The sequence below is a fragment of the Podarcis pityusensis genome (genome assembly GCF_964106645.2).
Source record: "Podarcis pityusensis genome assembly, chromosome: 17".
In the NCBI taxonomy this organism is placed as follows: Eukaryota; Metazoa; Chordata; class Lepidosauria; order Squamata; family Lacertidae; genus Podarcis; species Podarcis pityusensis.
In genome coordinates this window covers 16,814,761-16,834,494 of record NC_138042.1, presented here as the reverse complement: position 1 = coordinate 16,834,494, position 19,734 = coordinate 16,814,761, and the positions used below count along the sequence as shown (strand labels likewise).

General features: G+C 44.6%; 1 protein-coding gene across 1 annotated transcript; it reads right to left on the bottom strand.

Annotated features, from left to right (window-relative positions):
• Nucleotides 1-12,783: 12,783 nt before the first annotated feature.
• On the bottom strand, nt 12,784-19,467 carry DMRTA1 (DMRT like family A1). The gene is made up of 2 exons (XM_080987865.1): nt 18,460-19,467; nt 12,784-16,932 (listed from the first exon to the last, which is right to left on the bottom strand). The coding sequence occupies exons 1-2, from the start codon at nt 19,070-19,072 to the stop codon at nt 16,085-16,087; spliced, it is 1,461 nt and encodes a 486-aa protein (XP_080843991.1). The 5' UTR covers nt 19,073-19,467; the 3' UTR covers nt 12,784-16,084.
• Nucleotides 19,468-19,734: the final 267 nt, after the last annotated feature.

Here is a 19,734-nt window from a genome sequence, read left to right as displayed (position 1 = left end):
TGAAGCGACAGGGAACCAGACAAAGGGCCTTCTCGGTGGTGGCGCCCGCCCTGTGGAATGCTCTCCCATCAGATGCCAAGGACATAATGAAATACACAACTTTTAGAAGAAATCTGAAGGCAGCCCTGTACTGGGAAGTTTTTAGTGTTTTATTAGGTTTTTATACATGTTGGGAGCCACACAGAGTACCTGGGGCAACCCAGTCAGATGGTTGGGTTATAAATAATAAAATTTTCATCATAACCTACACTTTTAAGTGCATACTTCAAAACTTCTGGTGGTACAAGCTGTTCACCAGTGGAACAAAGTGCCTCAGGAAGGCTGACTCTTGTGGGAGGTTTTTAATTAGAGGCTGTTTGACCATCTATCAGGAATGCTGGTGCAGCAGTGAGCATTGGCAGAAGGTTGGACTAGATGACATTTGAGTCTCTTCCTGCCCTGTGATTCTACCTTAGTATATGCCTACAAACATAATGAAGTGATCCCCAAAAGTAGCAGTTGACAGGGCTGCGGCATACCAGGAAGGAGGGGGTCCTCCTCCCCCTCCGCATTCGCCAGTACAATGCTGGTGACAGGAGGTCAGGTGAGCACCTTTACCTTGCCAGTTGCTATGGTGAGCTCCCGTTGCTCTTCCCCAGCTCCTGCCAACCTAGCAGTTTGAAAGCACACCAGTGCAAGTAGATAAATAGACACCACTGCGGCAGGAAGGTAACCGTTTCCGTGCACTCTGGTTTCCATCACGGTGTTCCATTGCACCAGAAGCAGTTTAATCATGCTGGCCACATGACCTGGAAAAGCTGTCTGTGGACAAATGCCGGCTCCCTTGGCCTGAAAGCGAGATGAGCACCACAACCCCATAGTCACCTTTGAGTGGGCTTAACAGTCCAGGGGTCCTTTACCTTTTACCTTTATTTTACCTTACTGGTAAAGCTTATACCCAGAACAAACTTAGTTGGTCTCTAAGGTGCTGCTGGACAATTTTTTTATTTTTTATTTTTATTTCGACTGAGACCAACACGGCTACCTACCTGAATCTTACTGACCTTAATTCTGATCCCAAAGGATCTTTTGGAACCATGGCTTGTATGTTTTAGCCTGGTTTTTCAGGAACCAGATCTATCCTGTGACTTGCTAGGATGGCCATTAACCAGGCATAGCTAGTGAAAGGCAATTCCACACTCTAAATATTTCTGAAAGAGGCTCATTATTATTCTCTTTCTCTTTCTCTTTTTCTATACATACACACATACATTGTTGTTGTTTTTTCTTCTCTCTCCATATCTCTTGCTACACACCTGCCTCCTGGGCAAGTGTCACGGTCCAGTTCACAGGCGATCAAAGTCCCAGCTGGGGACGTCGGGACCGGGGGCAAGATGCCGGGGTGGGAGCAGGAACGGGAGTCCAGCAGCCAGGAGTCAGGAAGCCAAGAGTCCGAGGGTCAGGAAGCAAGGAACCACGAAGTCAAGGGTCCGAGGATCAAGAAGCGAGGAGTCAAGGAACCAAACACAGGAAGGCAGGAAACGTTGCTGTAACAAAGAGCCGAAGGGAAATGCTGACCTTATATCCCTTCCCAGCTCTTGCCACCAGGTGCTGTGAGTTACCAATCGGCCTCACCTGTGCGGCCACGCCTTGCCTCTTCAGAACAAACTTAGGAAGGCCCCAGTCCTGCAAAGTCCTACTGGTCACAGGGCCTGGCTCCTGCACGCACTCCTGACAGCAAGTATTTTTGGCAAAATAAACAAGAACTGGGTTTTAGATGCAGCTGACCAGTTGTGCAATTAACCGATGGAGACTTCGCATTCACAGAGTAAAGATGTGAATCAATCATAGGTTCTGTCTACTCAGATTAATTTATATTCAGATCTATTAATTAAGAAAAGCAGTTGGTTGAACTAAGTTACTTGATAGATCCTTCTCAGATTGACACATGATTATTGACATGCGAAAAGATTAGTATAAATAAATCTTTCATCTTTACGCTACTTAAATTAAATAAGAGCCATGCTTGATGGAATACCGGCCAATAACTTTTAGATCATTAATAATCATCAACGTATCAATGAATAGGTCTGGAATCCTCTTAGATCAGCACAAATCAGAAAAACAGCACCAGACAGACAATCTATAGCAGTCATTTACGCTATGGCCTCAGAACCATTAAAACACACCCAAATCCCTTGCTTAACGGGGGCTATCCTTGACCTTTATTTAGATGTCTGAAAGCACTTGGTAAATAGAATATCTATTTAATTAGTACTTGGCTATCATTTCACTTTTTCTAGGGTGAACAGCCAAGGAGGCTAGCAGGCTGAAATTCTAGAAGAAGGATTGAAGAAATATTTGCACTATAAACATACTGGTTTTATACCAGCTATCATGGCTTCACTGCCCCCTAAAATCCTGGGAAATACAGAAAATTATCTTGGAAATCACTAATCAGGATCAGCATCTGATTACTTTACTTTACTTAGCGAAGTTCTATCAGACTCCTTCCCTTCCCCAGGGCTACAACTGTTTGCACAAAGATACAGCAACTTGGGTTTTCAGAGGATTTCCTGGGTGCTGTGGCTTTTCCAGTAGCCAAGGCCATGTTAAAAACTAGGCTGTGGGACATAGATCGCCAGGAACTAATTTCAGCTGCGGAAAAAACACGTTCCCCTCTTTATTTTCGACTCTCTTGGGCGCAGGAATTTAACAATTATCTACCATTTTTGTTTAACTCGCAAGAAAGAAGGGCTTTTTCGCTGGCTAGGTTCAATTCTAATCCTTCTAACCGCTTTTGGGGTAGGTTTGCGGGTATGGCAGGAGATAGGATCTGCCCATATGATGCCCATCTGGTAGAAACTCTAGCTCACATGGTCCTTAAATGTAAAATGTATGATGATCTCCGCCAACAATTCTTAGACCAACTATGTATCTCAATATGGAAACCAGAGACGGAGGTTATATGCTTCTTATTACAGGGGAGAGTCCAGGAGCTCACCAAGACAGTAGCTAAGTCCCTCTATTTGATTTTTTTTGTCGCCGAAGTACACTATAGGATCCTGCCCTTGCTGGAGACCCACAGAAGTGAAATAGATTGCTCGCCTCTTCTTCCCTTTGACAAATGGGATCATCTTAATAGATGGTCCTGGTTGCAGGCAGGCTCTCAACCTGGTTCCCCCCCCCCACCCTGAGTGGAGCTATCTGTTGGAAAACTGTGTACGTGCAGCTACTCACACAGAGTCAATTAAGGTTTGGCAGACAGCCAGAAGGCAATCTGAAGGAGTAAGTACCTGGTGATAACAGAGACATGGAGACCGCTCCCTGATTGGTCAAGCTCTCTGAAGGGAGTGATAATTAATGGCCTACTAACTGTTAGTTCAGAGTTCAGTGTTGGAGTTCAGTGTGTCAGTGTAGGAGTTGTGAGTTGTGTCAGAGAGAGCTAGCATAAGATCCGTGTTCTGTTCCTGCAAATAGTCCACTGTATATAATAAACACCTAACTACAAGTTCCTGGTTCCTGCTTCGTCTATCCTGTCTGCAGCCAAGTCGCCAATTGCTTCCGTGGATTCTGCGTGTACTCTGCTAGGTCTGGCTAAGGTCCTGCAACCAGTTGGAAAGTTGCGAAACACCAATAGGTTTTGCCAATACTATCGTCCTCACGCCGGGGTGGCACCACAATCACCCAGGGCTATTGCCCAATCATGTCATTGGGTGATAGTGGGGAAAAGTATAAAAGCGGCAGGGCGACGTGTGCCAGGCTCCTGCTTTGCGCTGCTGAACACCCGCCCACCCACCCTTTAATTTAGATCCTTTGGCCTTGCTTTGGACTTTGGTTGGTTGCCCGGCTTGAGTCGGGGGCTGGGTAGGATTTTTTTCCCATTTGGCAAATTGGCACGGGCCACTTGGTTTTTGCCTACCTCTTAGCAAGCATCACAACTTGGAAAGGTTTGGTGGTTCGGCATTGGCTTATGGTGAATGGGGGAGGGGAGGTCGGCCATTGCCTGCCCCTCCAGTTTCAAGGGTATTCCGTTAAAGGAAGCCGGGGCCTGGATCCTGTCCGAAGTCCTCTTGAAGAGTGAGGGCCATGCCAGGCCTCTGGGAACACCAGGGGAGATGCAGGCAGGTTCCCCGGAAGCAATTTCCCTTTGGGTGGTTTACCCTTACAGACTTCCTGCAAAGGGGGCAGAAGTCAGATATAGTCTTGCCAATACCACGCTCATTCCTGTAATCAATAAAGTTGTGGCCAAATTTTTGCCCAAAACCTTAAACAAAATATCCATGTCTGTGTGAACTTATTTACCCTAATGGGGGGTCGGCTTGAGGGTCTTGCCACGCAAATGACTGTACTGTTGAAATGGCGACGAGATTGCACCGTGCCTATTTATTCTGAATGTTTGTAGGTGATGCCAATAAAGGTTTGATGATGATGATGATGATTTTCTTTTCTTTTAATCTCTGTCTCACTTCTTGATCGTGAAGAGAAGCAAGTTATGATTATTTTTTCCAGCTCCGTTAAAAAATACAATCATCACACATTGCACAAATAGTACTGTATGCATCAACGTTTTATTATGTATTTTGTGTTTTTGTTTTGTATTTTTATGCTGTGAACTGCCCCGAGATCTTTGGATGAAGAGTGATACACAAATTTAATAAATGAATAAATATAAAGGCTCCAGATTTCCTTAAGAAATGAGCACATTTGTGGTTTTATATTCCGATTTTATTCTCTGAACCTCCCTGAGATCTATAGTTATAGGATGGCAAGTAAATTCAATAAATAAAATAATAATAATAAATACTTACAATATTATGCAGCAGAAATAAAGTACTGCATGGTTCTATGATTCTATGGCATTACATATATAATAAATGCAATGTTTTGCAAATAATTTTGCATATAATTAGCTAGGCTTTTTAAAAAATAAACACTCACTATGCACAAGCAGCTCAGACTTAAGAGGCAGTCTTAAGATTAAGTTGAAGCTTAATATATTTATTTCATAAATATACTGCTTGATTGTAGGGGGGGGACCTCAAAATGGGTTTTAATTGGGTCAGAACTGCTGAATTCAGTGCATAAATCATCTGAGCAAATTCCTCCTCTATCTATATAATCTTGTTGGCTTCAGTTTCCTCAGAAAATGAACTTTTGGTTCGCAGTCCTTTTAACAATACAGAGTGCTTTCTGTCCTTTAAAACATAAAAAATAAAAAAATCGATGTGTTATTCAGGATAACTGAATAGGCAAGTGGCTATTTTCTCCATGAAAGCTTTGCAAGGGAAGCCCAGAAACACGAGGGCGATATTAGTTTTGTCAGAAAGGCGAGGCCAAAGATGTTGCAAATTAAATTGCATTCAAGTGCCTTGGGAAGTAAATGGGTAGCTGACGTAAAGGATTCGCAATGGGCCGTGGGTTTTACATCCAGCTCCCTGTTTCTAATTTAATCCTGTTTGGTAGCGATCAAGAAAATTTTGGAATCAAAAGCCAGCTAATACCTGTGAAATGACTTGATGGTCTCAGGCCCTTCCTGGCACAGAGGTATCCATACCCCTGTTGCTACTATTGGGGCAGAAGCCAATAATTGATGGGCTGTGACAATTGGATTTATCGATTTGAGGATTGTCTGAGTCAAGGAAAGACGTCAGGTTACTTACCTCGCTAGATCTCCATGACAAATCTCTGAATTGGAGGTCCTTTATCTAGTCAGGCGTCCCATACTAAGGCTGGAAGGTTCGGTGACTATATGGCTTTCAAAAACCATCAGCGAATTGCATTTTTTTAAAGGTGCATCATTTGGGGAAAAAAAACACATTGTTATTTGCTCCATTGCTTTTAGGGCACAGGAGGTGGGGACCTGCAGCCAGGGGCGGAGGAAGGGGGGTGCGGGTTACCTTCAAAGGTAGCCCCACATAGAACACATTGCAGTAGTCCAAGTGGGAGTTAACTAGAGCATGCACCACTCTGGCAAGACAGTCTGTGGGCAGGTAGGATCTCAGCCTGCGTACCAGATGGAGCTGGTAAACAGCTGCCCTGGACACAGAACTGACCTGCGCCTCCATGGACAACTGTGAGTCCAAAATGACCCTAGACTTACTCCCAGTGTGTACAAGATTGCACCCTAAACCCCTTGCCTAAATATCTCCTATAGCATCAGTGGGGCTTGAAAATTCTCAAGAGGGCATGACTACTCAGAAGCAGGCTTACTGTTGGGTAAGCAGGTAAAACTGGAGGAGACTCTTGAGAGTCCCATGGACTGCAAGAAGATCAAACCTATCCATTCTTAAGGAAATCAGCCCTGAGCACTCACTGGAAGGACAGATCGTGAAGCTGAGGCTCCAATACTTTGGCCACCTCATGAGAAGAGAAGACTCCCTGGAAATGACCCTGATGTTGGGAAAGATGGAGGGCACAAGGAGAAGGGGACGACAGAGGACGAGATGGTTGGACAGTGTTCTCGAAGCTACCAGCATGAGTTTGACCAAACTGCAGGAGGCAGTGGAAGACAGGAATGCCTGGTGTGCTCTGGTCCATGGGGTCACGAAGAGTCAGACATGACTAAACGACTAAACAACAAGAAGCAGGTAAAGGATTGCAGCCTAAATTCTCTGGGATTGTGCTTTGCAGTTATATTTACACCAGGCTGAACATTTATGGCGTAAGACGTTTTCTTCAGAAGTATTTTCCTGGAGGCACATGTTGTTTTCTTGTTAAGTTTTTTAATCTATCTGTGAGATACCTTATGAAAACTCTAGCCTAATGAACAAAATAGAGATATTGTAAATAAATAAGAAAAATGTAGCAGTCACCCGCTTTCTTGACTGAAGGATTTTTTTTCCCCAGACACTGTTAAAATGTTGACGTCCAAGAGCAGTGAAAACAGCTGGTTAGGTTTCATTACACAGTACGCTTGTGAAGATGCTACTGTCCCTCCCCATTTGTTCTGCCTCAGCAGGGGTCCTCCGCTCTGATTACTTTTAATTGGGGGACCCAGGATACCAGCCTCAAAGACAATCATTTAGTTTGTTTAGCAGATAAGCCTCCTAATGAGCAATTGAAATAATCAACACTCAAGCAATAATTTAAAACCAAGCAAAATGCCCCATCGGAAAACTTTTTTTTTTATGTTCCTGCAGTTTTAGCAAAGCGAGTGCACTCTTAAGAACTTTCCAGTATTCCCTTTAGCTCACAACCACAGGGAAAACTGTAGTTGATAAGTGCTAATGGTTTAATTGGGGAAATGCTAAGCCCTTCAGCAACCTTATCATCTGTATATACATAATTGCATTTTCAAGTGCACCCACACCATTATGTCAAAAGCATTAGCATGCCACCCAAGAATCCGGAGAACTGTAGTTTGCTCAGGGTGGGTGCTGACCTCATTTAGTCATTTAGTCGTGTCCGACTCTTCGTGACCCCATGGACAAGAGCACGCCAGGCACTCCTGTCTTCCACTGCCTACCGCAGTTTAGTCAAACTCATGCTGGTAGCTTCGAGAACACTGTCCAACCATCTCGTCCTCTGTCGTCCCCTTCTCCTTGTGCCCTCAATCTTTCCCAACATCAGGCTGTTTTCCAGCGAGTCTTCTCTTCTCATGAGGTGGCCAAAGTACTTTTTAAGATGCTGTCTAGGTTTGTCATTGCTTTTCTCCCAAGAAGTAGGTGACTTTTAATTTTATGACTGCTGTCACCATCTGCAGTGATCATGGAGCCCAAGAAAGTAAAATCTCTCACTGCCTCCATTTCTTCCCCTTCTATTTGCCAGGAGGTGATGGGACCAGTGGCCATGATCTTCGTTTTTTTGATGTTGAGCTTCAAACCATATTTTGCACTCTCCTCTTTCACCCTGATTAAAAGGTTCTTTAATTCCTCCCAGCTACCTGGACAAACGACATTTCTTAGAATTCTCCATAACTCTTTAAAGTAGTACAGGAGGCCTTGCATTGGCCCTTTCTGGAAGGAAGTTCAAGTCCTCTTAGTCCTCTTGTCCTTAATTGAAATTAAAATACTTTATTATCACTTGTACAACTTGTACACAGTGAGATTACATGAGCACCCCCCACTCAGCCCTCTTAGTCTTAATTCCCCTCATTTACTGACGCACACCCACCAAACCCAAAAGTCAGTTGCCCAGTTGTTATCTTTTCATTCATCAGCCTAACAGCCCACGGATAGAAGCTGTTCTTTACCCTGTTGGTACGACTAATCATGCTTCTATATCTTTTGCCCGAGGGCAGGAGCTCAAGAAAGTGCCGGCCAGGGTGTGAATCATCCCTGAGAACTTTCCTCACTCTCCTGAGGCAACGTTCTTCCACTATTTCATCCAGCGAATTCACAGGGCAGCCCATAATATTTTATGCTGTATTCACCACCCTCTGTAGGCACTTCCTATCAGACAATGTCAAACCAGCGTACCACACTGTGATGCAGCATGAAACATCAAACACATCAGCCTGAATAATAATAATAATAATAATAATAATAATTACTATTGTTATTTATTATTTATACCCTTCCCATCTGGCTGGGTTTTCCCAGCCACTCTAGGCGGCTCTCAACAGAAAATTAAAAACACAATAAAACGTCAAACATTAAAAACTTCCCTAAACAGGACTGCCTTCTGGTGTCTTCTAAAAGTCAGACAGTTGTTTATTTCCTTGACATCTGGCGGGATGGCATTCCACAAGGCGGGCGCCGCTACCGAATATTGTGCGTTCTTGCTTACAACCATGATTCTGAACACCACACTTTTGCTGCATATTTAAGATGCCAGTGGGCAGGTTGTGTGGAGCGTTGAAGAATCTCCCACTCCTGAAACCTGATTGGCTTAAGATTGCAGGAAGAGCCTCCCTGCGTGAGATAAAGGTTCCATCTTCCCCGATCCCCTGCTTCCCATGGTGGCCAGCCAAGTAACTTCTGCAATATTCACAAGCAGGATGTGTAAGCAACAGCCCTTCTTGTTTGCACCTGGTATTCGGAGGCATTTCTGCCCCTGAACATAAGAGGTTTCCATCCAGGTGTCGTAGCTAACAGCCATCATGATGACCTTTCTGCACTACGCACTCAAAGAAGATTCACGTGGCTTTAAACAGTCACGGCTTCTTCCGAAGAACCCCAGGCACTGCAGTCTGTTAAGGTTGTCCATGTGCTACAGCAGTGATGGGCAGCTTGTGGAAGAAAACTATTATTATTATTTTTCTTTTCTTTTTTATTTGCATTTTCAAGAACAGGAACAGAGAGCATCTTTAACCCCCCTCCCCCTCTCTCACTTTTCCAGCTGCACTGGCTCCCGGTGGAGTACAGGGGCAGATTTAAGGTGCTGGTTTTGACCTTTAAAGCCCTTCACGGCCTAGGACCCTCGTACCTACAGGACCGCCTCTCCCGGTATGCCCCACGGATAATAAGAATAATAATCAATTTTATTTATATCCCGCCCTCCCCAGCCGAAGCCGGGCTCAAGGTCCATAAATAGCAACACCCTAGTGGTCCCAGGCCCTAATGAAGTTAGATTACCTTCAACCAGAGCCAGGGCCTTTTCAACACTGGCTCCAGCCTGGTGGAATGCTCTGTCTCATGAGACCAGGGCCCTGCAGGATCTGATTTCTTTCTTCAGGGCCTGTAAGACAGAGTTGTTCCGCCTGGCCTTTGGCTTGGAGCCAATTTGATCCCCTCCCCCCCTTTCTTTTTTCTTTTTCCTTTCTCCTCCTGTGATGAGGCTGCATTTTAATATTTTAATGTTTCAATATTTTAATGTTGTATTTTAATCTTGTTTTTAAGTTGTATTCATTCAACTTGTTTTTATTATTGCTTGTTAGCCGCTCTGAGCCCGGCCTTGGCTGGGGAGGGTGGGGTATAAATAAAATAATAATAATAATAATAATAATAATAATAATAATAATAATATCACTTCCCTTCCACCCTTTTCCTGGTTCCTTTGCTTTTCTTCTACTCCACGTAATCCACATCTTTTTAATCATCCAAATTGTTATCTATTAAAAATTCTTTATCTATTTCAACTCTGCCGGATTCACTCGAGACCTGCTAAGCTATGTATTTGTCTATACTGGTTCTTAAAATATTCAATAAACATTGTCCATCCCTCCTTATATTCCTTATCTTGGTTTTCTCTTATCCTGTTCGTCAGACCAGTCAGTTCAGAATACTCGAATATTTTACAATGCCTTTCTTTCTTAGTGGGTACTGGACTTGTTCTCCAACTTTGTGCCAATAAGGGTCTTGCTGCAGCGGTGGCGTATAGTAATAAACTCTTTTGTTTTGGGGGGACAACCATTGTTACCATCCCCAAGAGGAAAAACTCAGGTGTTTGGGGAAAAGTTTTTTTAAGTATCTTTTTTTAATTCATTGTATATAGTTTCCCAACATTCCTTAATTATTTTACACGACCACCTCATGGGGGGGGGGGTCATTTTCATTACACTTCCAACATATACCTTTTTCTTTTTTGGACATTTTCACCAATCTGTTGGGTTGTTAAATACCATCTGTGGGCCATTTTCATCATATTTTTTTTCATCGCAAAACATGCCATGAAATTCATATTCATCTTCCACAACTTTCCCCATAATTCATAATCAATCTTGTGACCCACATCTTGTGCCTGATTTCACAAATTCCTCTTTAGTTTCCCATTCCAAGAGCAGTTTGTACATTTTTGATAATACTTTTACATTTGTATGCAATAGGTCTTTGGTAAGCTGATACTTTTGTTCCGCAAAGCCATTTTTCCTATCTATCTTAAGCAATTCATTAATCAGATGTAGCTATGGAAGAAAATTATGAATGAAACCGACACACATTTCAGTCTCAAAGTGAGCAGTGTGGGGCTGACAGTCAGGTACAGATAATTTGCGGCACATTGCAACGGAAAGACGTGGCTTATAATAAAATGGCGAGACAAAACTCCAGCTCTTCTAAAAGAGCAACTGCATACATCATACTCTATATCCCCAGGGAAGGAGAAGTTGGCAGTGTGAGCTGACTGGCAGCTTGGCTTGGCTTGGCTTCAACTCAGCCAACTCACACCTCCTGGAAAAAATTAACCGTGCAGGCAAATGAAGAATAAATGAAGCAGGCTGTAGCATTTCCTGCACCAGCTTGGTGTGAACCATCGCTCCAGTTTTGAACACTATGTTGTTGTTTTTTAGTCATTTAGTCGTATCCGACTCTTCGTGACCCCATGGACCAGAGCACGCCAGGCACTCCCGTCTTCCACTGCCTCCCACAGTTTGGTCAAACTCATGCTGGTAGCTTCGAGAACACTGTCCAACCATCTCGTCCTCTGTTGTCCCCTTCTCCTTGTGCCCTCCATCTTTCCCAACATCAGGGTCTTCTCCAGCGAGTCTTCTCTTCTCATGAGGTGGCCAAAGTATTGGAGCCTCCGCTTCAGGATCTGTCCTTCCAGTGAGCACACAGTGCTGATTTCCTTAAGAATGGAGAGGTTTGATCTTCTTGCAGTCCATGGGACTCTCAAGAGTTTCCTCCAGCACCATAATTCAAAAGCATCAATTCTTCGGCGATCAGCCTTCTTTATGGTCCAGCTTTCACTTCCATACATCACTACTGGGAAAACCATAGCTTTTACTATACGGACCTTTGTTGGCAAGGTGATGTCTCTACTTTTAAGAGACATCACAAGGTGATGTCTATACTTTTTAAGAACACTATAGTTAGAACCAGTTGGAAGAGAGCTGTTCAAAGGTAGACTATGCCATGGAGGAAAATTACCCCTTTCGTCACAGTAGACAGCAAGGCCATCTCTTAACTGATCTAGAAATCAAACACAAAACCTGACAGGTGGGACACCCAATTGGGTTTTTCGGGACCCTGCTCTAGGATTCCTCTCCAGATTTCTCTGCTTCATCTGTAAAAAAGGGCTTACGCTATAACAGTCAATGCCTGAAATATGGTTCACGTTTAAGCAATTTAAGAGAGCGGAGACTGTTGTGTTGCATTTGTTTCATACATGCAGAGACTTAAACTACCCTCACTGCAACTCCCTGCTCACTTCCTTCTCCCACTTACATTAGGGGGAAGTGCTTGCAGAGAAATAAGAGGCAGGTTTCAGCCAGACGATGGCGCTGACCATGGTACTGTTTATAAACTCTCAGTTTTAACCGAAAGCGACAGCAATGTGGGGAGAAGGAAGAGGCCCTTGATTATGTGCTTTTCTTTTTATCAAACTCATTCAATTTGGGATTTTCCCTTCCTAAGAATGCTTTCAGGCTATTTTTTTCAGGATAAGCCATTGTCTAAATATGTTCATAATATACGTCCATAGACGGATCGATCCTGTTGGGAGTTCACCAAGTTATTTTTCCTAATATTTATAAAATGCATCACTAATCACCAGGCTAAGATAGTTTTGTGAGAATAAAGATTGCTATAATTTCTCAAGGAGCTTTGCATTTAATAGACTCTTGTTCCAATCCTTTGCATGTAATATTTAACCAGGCTAAGGTTTACCCTTCTGGATAAAATGCTGAACTAATGGCTACCAATTCTTGTCTGTGGTTAACTTTAACTGGATCAAAAAATATAATCCCAGCTCTTATTGGTTTGGGTTTGCTTGTCAAACAAAACACACACACCTCATTTCATTGGTTTCTTAAATTGCAATGAACGTGAGTGGCCACAAGATGGAGATCGCTGGCTTTAGAAGCTAATTCGGTTAAAGGAAGATTTCCACAGAGCTATGAAATGAAGAAGTCCACGGTGTAAGGGGGAATCTGGACATTCATGAGGAAGTTTAATAAATGTATCACAACAGCTGTACACCAGGAACAAATATTCAGGTTAATAACCCACATTTTTCAACTGGCCCAAAAAGTCAGAGCAAAACTTGTGAATAGGGATATAAACGTAGGAATATAAAGAGATTTAATCCTAGGTTCTCCGTAAACATGAAGTGCCCTGTGGGTAAGAGAAACACCATATTCTGGACTTGTTTACACCCCAGGAGGCCTGACTTTAAGATGACAGCATGGTAGCTATTCTGCTACACATGAAATTCAGTCCCAGAATCAGTTTGTCTGCAAATGATTTTATAGGGGAGGGAGAGACAGATGAACAAAATATTGCTAATACATCGCCACCACTAAGTGAAAGTTTCCATAACAAAGTTCTGCTCAAACATAAGAAAGCTCTAGCCTGTAGATCACCAGTGGGCTGTTGTTTTATTTTTATTTTTATTTTTATTTTAGTTTTTCAATAGACAGAAAAGATGGGGAAATAAGCAGGCTTCATGAATACCCCTGCACAAACTATTCCACTGACTTTTTCAAGCTCTTTAAGAGACACAGAACATACAAGGATGTGTCCCTGATCTTTGTCTGAAAAGCTTATGTAAGATGTAGTACACGTAACACGATAAAGAGATTTGTTTTTTCAAAACGCATTGTAAACAAAAATGCTTAGTCTGTTTCATAAAACCTCTTTTTTTATCACACCCTGGGAAATCACCATAGATGGAGAGATGGCTTTCATCCTACTCTGGAGATGGGTTAGATTCCTTATGTGCATATATTTTACTTTCAAGTAACTTTTGCAGGCCTTACTATCTCTTTATCTCTCTGTATGGATGACAGAGTGAACGCCAAAAATGCAGAAAACTGATTGCTTTCACCAAAGAGTCCTGACAATCCCTTAACATGAACAGTGCTGGATTTATGTATAAATTAAACAAGCTATAGCTTAGGGCCCCACTCTCTTGGGGACCCCCAAAAAAATTTAAAGGAAGAAAACTGGATGTACATTTCCAAAATATAAGATAAAAAATAATAAAACAAAACCTACATACAGCAACAGTGTTGCGTGTTGTGTAGGGTCCTATTTTGTTATGTGCAAATGGCTTTAGATACCTACGAGGTCCATAAATTACCATATATTCAACACAAAAAAACAGTGACAATTTGTTGTTGGCAAAGGACAGCTGGACATATAAAGGTCCTCATTACCTTCAGTAGCTTAGGGCCTCATCAAACCGAAATCCAGCCCTGAACATGAATACTCAGCAAGTACAGTATATTCTCTGTATAGCCTTTAACAGTCATTGACAATATTCACTTCTGTAATGTCATAATTTTGGACCTAGGCATTTACAGTATATAGACGTTTCTGCCAAATGCTCAAATAACTCCCCACCCTACACAATTACGCAAGCAGAAACCATTTTTTTAACTGCACCCTATCCCACACAATCAGAGCAGTCACTTTTACCCATTTCAAATCTCCCTATCATTGCATTCATCAGCCATTTAAGGCATGGCACACTTATCTGAAAGCAACTCTGAGCAGACATGGTTTCTATCCAGGCAGCTTACTGGGCTATACATGCTAAGCTTCGGAAGCAGAAATTCTTCATGCGCCTTCAGATCCTGTTCTGACTGTATAAATAGTGCTTAGCACACTTGCTGCATTTGGATGAAATATGATATGGCCTCATTAGTTCTCTCCTACCCTCTCTCCTCTGGCACAACTGAGAAAAGGAGATCGGAAGACTTAAGTTTTGTTTTTAACTAGCTGCAGTTTAGTGTTATGTTCACACCTAAACAAACGGTGGTTAGTCTTAACAATGGTTTGCTAAAACATGTCAAATGCAGACCATGGTCTATGATGTTGTCTTGTTTGAAGAAACCAACTGGAAGATTAACCAGCTGAGGGTTCAGACTCATACCTAAACTGAAGTTAGTTAAAACTGAAGTGAAAGAGGACCAAAAGAGGCTGATTCCCACAATGCTAAACCTAAACTGAGCATTACATCCAAACCTGGTCATTCTTGTATTTTTTTTCATGCCTGGGAACCAAAACCCACAATATAAAAGAGCGCTTATGCACTGCTCCCAATAACCATACATTTAAGATCCTTTTTTTGAATCAAGTGTCTGTATTTGGGGGGAAATATTCCAATTTAAAAACACTGCACATATCAAATATTTAGGGAAAAGACAACAGGGAGTTCAACAGCAAATATGCATTGGATTTCTTCCACGTTTCAACTTGGATCTTCACTCACAACCTCTTCAATGTCACTTTATTTATTTTTGTCTTCCCCAAAAGTATAAACATGGAAAATATGTGTACAAAAGCTCATCTTTAAAATCAGTGCTGATTTTAAATTATCTCTTAACAGCTGGTATTCTGGATTTTTCTCAGCTTTCAATCTGTTTTATGTCAAAATAACGAATCCCATTAAATCCTTCTTTAAAAATAATAATAATAAAGCATTAGAAACTACTGATTAGCTAGAGGGGTAACAGTGTTAGTCTGTTGCAGCAAAAAAGACTAAAGGGACTTTGCTAGTTTAAGTTGCCACAAGATTCTTTGTTCCTTTTTGCTTATTCGCCCTTCATTAGCAGAAGGCACTTCTTGGAATTTGGGCTTGTATCCAGAGCAGCACTAAATAACCATCAAATAGCACAAGGATTTCCATTTGTGCAACGGAACTTTCTTCCTTTCTGCTCCCCCTGTGCCATCCCCAAATTTGCTCTGGAGGGTTGTGGGGGAACCCAGAATAGATTTAAACGGTGTGCTGGGAAGGAGGAGAAGGGGTGGGGGAGTCCCATTGCACAAGTGAAAACCTTGTAAAAAGGTAAAGGACCCCGGATGGTTAAGTCCAGTCAAAGGCGTCTATGGGGTTGCGGCACTCATCTCGCTTTCAGGCCGGTGTTTGACCACAGACAGCTTTCCGGGTCATGTGGCCAGCATGACTAAACTGCTTCTGGCACAACGGAACACCATGATAGAAACCAGAGCGCACGGAAACAGTGTTTACCTTCCTGCCGGAGCGGTACCTATTTATCTACTTGCACTGGTGTGCTTTCAAACTGCTAGGTAGGCAGGAGCTGGGACTGAGCAACAGGAGCTCACCCCGTTGTACGGATTCGAAATGCCAACCTTCTGATCGGCAAGCCCAAGAGGCTCGGTGGTTTAGACCACAGCGCCACCCGCATCCCTTGAAAACCTTGTGCTGATGCAGCAGCTACTTGAGAGCTGCAGTGAATACAAGCCACAGGGTCCAAAAGCAATGACAACCCATTTAAATAAGTACTACCAAAAAAAAAAATCAAGATTTGATGAATATACTATTTGTGTTCTTCATTCAGTCTAGTGTAGATCTTGCTACTGACAACTGCGTCTTTATTGGGGAAGTAAGATGCATCTTTGATCATTCCTGAAAAGGAATAGTCCATTGCTGGGTGGAAAGGCAAGGCAGGAAACAGTCCTGTCCTAAGGTAGGATGGCATCATTCCAGGTAAGGCTCTCCCAGGTGGGGAATATGCCACTCTCAAAGGTCCAATCCCCAGTCTAGGGCTTAGACCATAAAGATTCGCCTCATTCCCAAAGGAAGCTGGACTGCTTTGTAGAGGAGAAAAGGCTGATTTATTGCCAAGTGCCCTGACATCGATTCCTAGGAGGCTAAAATCAGAGGCTCGCTGGAGGACACTGCATCCTGGCAATGGTGAGGTTGCAAGTTCTTGCTTCTGTTCATTCACGTTCAGGATCTGCTCTATAGCTTGGACTATGTCTCCTCTGCAGAAATGCAGGACTCTCTCTAATCTGCTTTGCTTGTGATCTGGAAAGACCTTGGTAAGGATATCAAGCGGGTCTCTGCGTCTTGAACTGCTAGAAGTTGGAGGAGGAGGAGAAGGGATGCTGGAAGTGGAAGCAACAAAGTCCTTGAGACGCTCGCTTTCATTCCCCGATTCCATGTCTGACGAAGACAAAGATGCTGAACTATCGGTGCCTTTTAACAAGTCGTCGGCACCTGAAGGACAAATGGTCATCTCTTTACCTGAAATCTGTGGACCAGAAGAGTTCTCTTTATGGTCTCCAGTAGCTTCAGGGGAAGACTTCAAGGAAGGTATCTGCAAGTAGGCTGCAGAGCTTCTTGGTTCACTGTAGGGAAAGCCGTACTTCTGAATCTTCTCTTCTGCAAAAGAAAATTAGACATGGAATCAAATACTCGTGAGCTTATAAGCCACATCCAGTATCCATGTCTCCCTCCTTCTCTCTCACCTCCCCCTTCTGTATTCACAGCTGTGCATCATATAGAGCAGGCATGTCCAAAGCCCGTCTCAGGGGCCTAATCCGGCAGTTTATCTCCTGGGGTAAAATCCGAAAAACAACTCAAATCCTTAAAAAAGGTCAACAACTTCAGTTGGCCCTCACGCAGGTTCCTTTGAAAAAAGTTTGGGCACCCCTGATACAGAGGAATTAAAGTGACCACGCATCTCTCTTTTTTACTAGCATTATATATGCAATGCAATCCCTTTGGAAATTCTATTCATGAGTTAACATACTTAAGAATTAAGCTAATAGCACTAGGAGCACAGCCACACTTACACATCTTGGATTTTCTACACAACTACCATTTATTGGCCCAGCACTGTATCCATTTATCCTGCACATGTGGCAAGACACCCAAGCAGGGCTTCCCACGCATACAAGCGCAGCCATGCAACCTGTGCTCTTAACTGCAGCTGGAAGTATAAACCTGAAACATGAAATACCCACTGAGAGCTACACAAGTAACGACTCGTGGTTTTGCCAGTTTTAAAAAACTAAACCAAGGAAGAGAATCTGCCTTGCAAATAATAAAAATTATTAATACCAGCCCCCATTGCCTGCAAAAGAAGACAATAGCATTCCCACTTTATTTTTATGTAGTTTCTACTAGAGAAATTCCTGGTGGTTTGCACCTTTAGCCGCTATGATTTCCTGTACGAGGGACATATAGTAGGGTTTGTAATAAACAAAAAACTCAACAATTTTGTGGTCCGGATTTTTTACTTCTTGAAATATGGCAACCCTATAGATCCAACTTACTTGGCCTAAACAATCTTCAGCTGAATGTCTGTAATTTACATCACTGATAGAGAATAGCAACTTCTGGCACTATGCCATAATAAATATACTACACATTGTTTTCAGTAATACTGCATACTGTGCTAGTTATTACGGCTTTCCTAATGATAGGAATCCAACTTCAATATACAGTGGTAACTCGAGTTAAGTACTTAATTCGTTCCGGAGGTCCATTCTTAACCTGAAACTGTTCTTAACTGAAGCACCACTTTAGCTAATGGGGCCTCCCGCTGCCGCCGCGCCACCAGAGCCCGATTTCTGTTCTCATCCTGAAGCAAAGTTCTTAACCCAAGGTAATATTTCTGGATTAGCAGAGTCTGTAACCTGAAGCGTATGTAACCTGAAGTGTATGTAACCCGCGGTTACCACTGTATGATGCTGTACATATGATGCTATGTATTTGGGAGTGTCATGGGAACACTGTAGATGCATTATTATTGAGGCATTTCGTTCTGAATCTGCTAGACAGAGCCAGAGGATGATGACAGGTTGGTGCCCTGCCTCCCCCTCCCACATTAATCCTGCCCCCCCTCCAGCATCAATCCCTGTCCCCACCCGACCCCGCCGCCGTCCATCACTCCCGCAGTCGCACCTCTTCGTCCGCGCGGGACCTCCGGGCAGTGGCCGTGGCGCACGGGCTCCCCTCCTGCGCTCGCGTTCCCCGGTCCGTCTGCGCTCCGTCGAAGGGCAACGGCCGTCGGCAGCGGCGGCGTCTGGCTCCCGGCGCGGGCCTCGCTCTCCTCGTGCGCCTGCTGCCTCCGCAGCGCCACCTGCGCGGCCATGACCCGCTGCCGCTCGGCGATGAGCGCGCACTTGGCGCACGCACAGTCCCGCCAGCGGCAGAAGCGCTTGTGGCCCTTGAGCGCCGACACCACGCCGTGGTTGCGGCAGCGCGCGCACTTGGGCGTGCGAGGGTAGCCGCCGCCGCCGCGCTCCAGCCCCGACGCACGCGAGAAGGAGCGGCAGCCGCCGCCGCCGCTGTCCCCCGACGGCGACGGGCCGGCGCTGGCAGCGGCGGCAGCAGCAGCCGCCACGGCAGCCGCCGCCGCGCGCACGAAGAGGCTCGGCGGGCGGAGGAAAGAAGGCGGCATGGGCACCCCCGACGGCACGGGCAGCGCCGGAGAAGAAGGGGGCGCCCTGGGCGCCCTGGACGACGAGGCAGACAGCGCCGGCTGAGGCAGCAGGGGGGAGTTGCCAGTCGCCATGGAGCAGGCGAGACGCGCGTCCTTGCGCGCCAGGCGCACGTCGGAGACTGGAGGGACCCGACGGCCAGAGTCGAAACCTCTCCTGTGCCCGTCGTGCGGGGTCTACACCGTGTGGGCGTGGTCTTCTAGTTGCCACGCCCATTGGCGCGCGGGGAAACTCCCCCGAGGGGAGAGAGAGAGAGAGAGAGAGACGCCCTCGACGGGCGGAGGATCGGATTGAAAGGCAAACGAAGCCTTTCTCAGAAATGACTAGGAATCAGGATTTTTGTTGGGGATGGGAAGGTCTTTCGTTAGGGATGGGGGCAGAACCTCAGTTTGCTATGTATTTTTATTGATTTTGGGGGGCAGCTGCCGCTCCCTGCCTCCCCCCTTGGCTACGCCCATGCTACGAATGTTTCTCCAGCTTGTAGACCAGAGCTTTCCAAATTGTGTGCCGCCCACGACTTTGTGTGTCGGCTGCAGTGTGTAGGTGTGTTGTGCAAACGCTTCTCGCCAGAGGGGGATGGGGGACACTGAGTGCCACACTGCAGGGGGTGGCACTTACCCTGGGGCCTGCAGCATGCCCGAGCTACACGTGTCTCCTGGGAGTGATGCTGTGGCTGAGGCACCTGCCCGAAAGGACAGTGTACTGCTTGCATCTGCCCACCGCCTGCCTCTCAGGA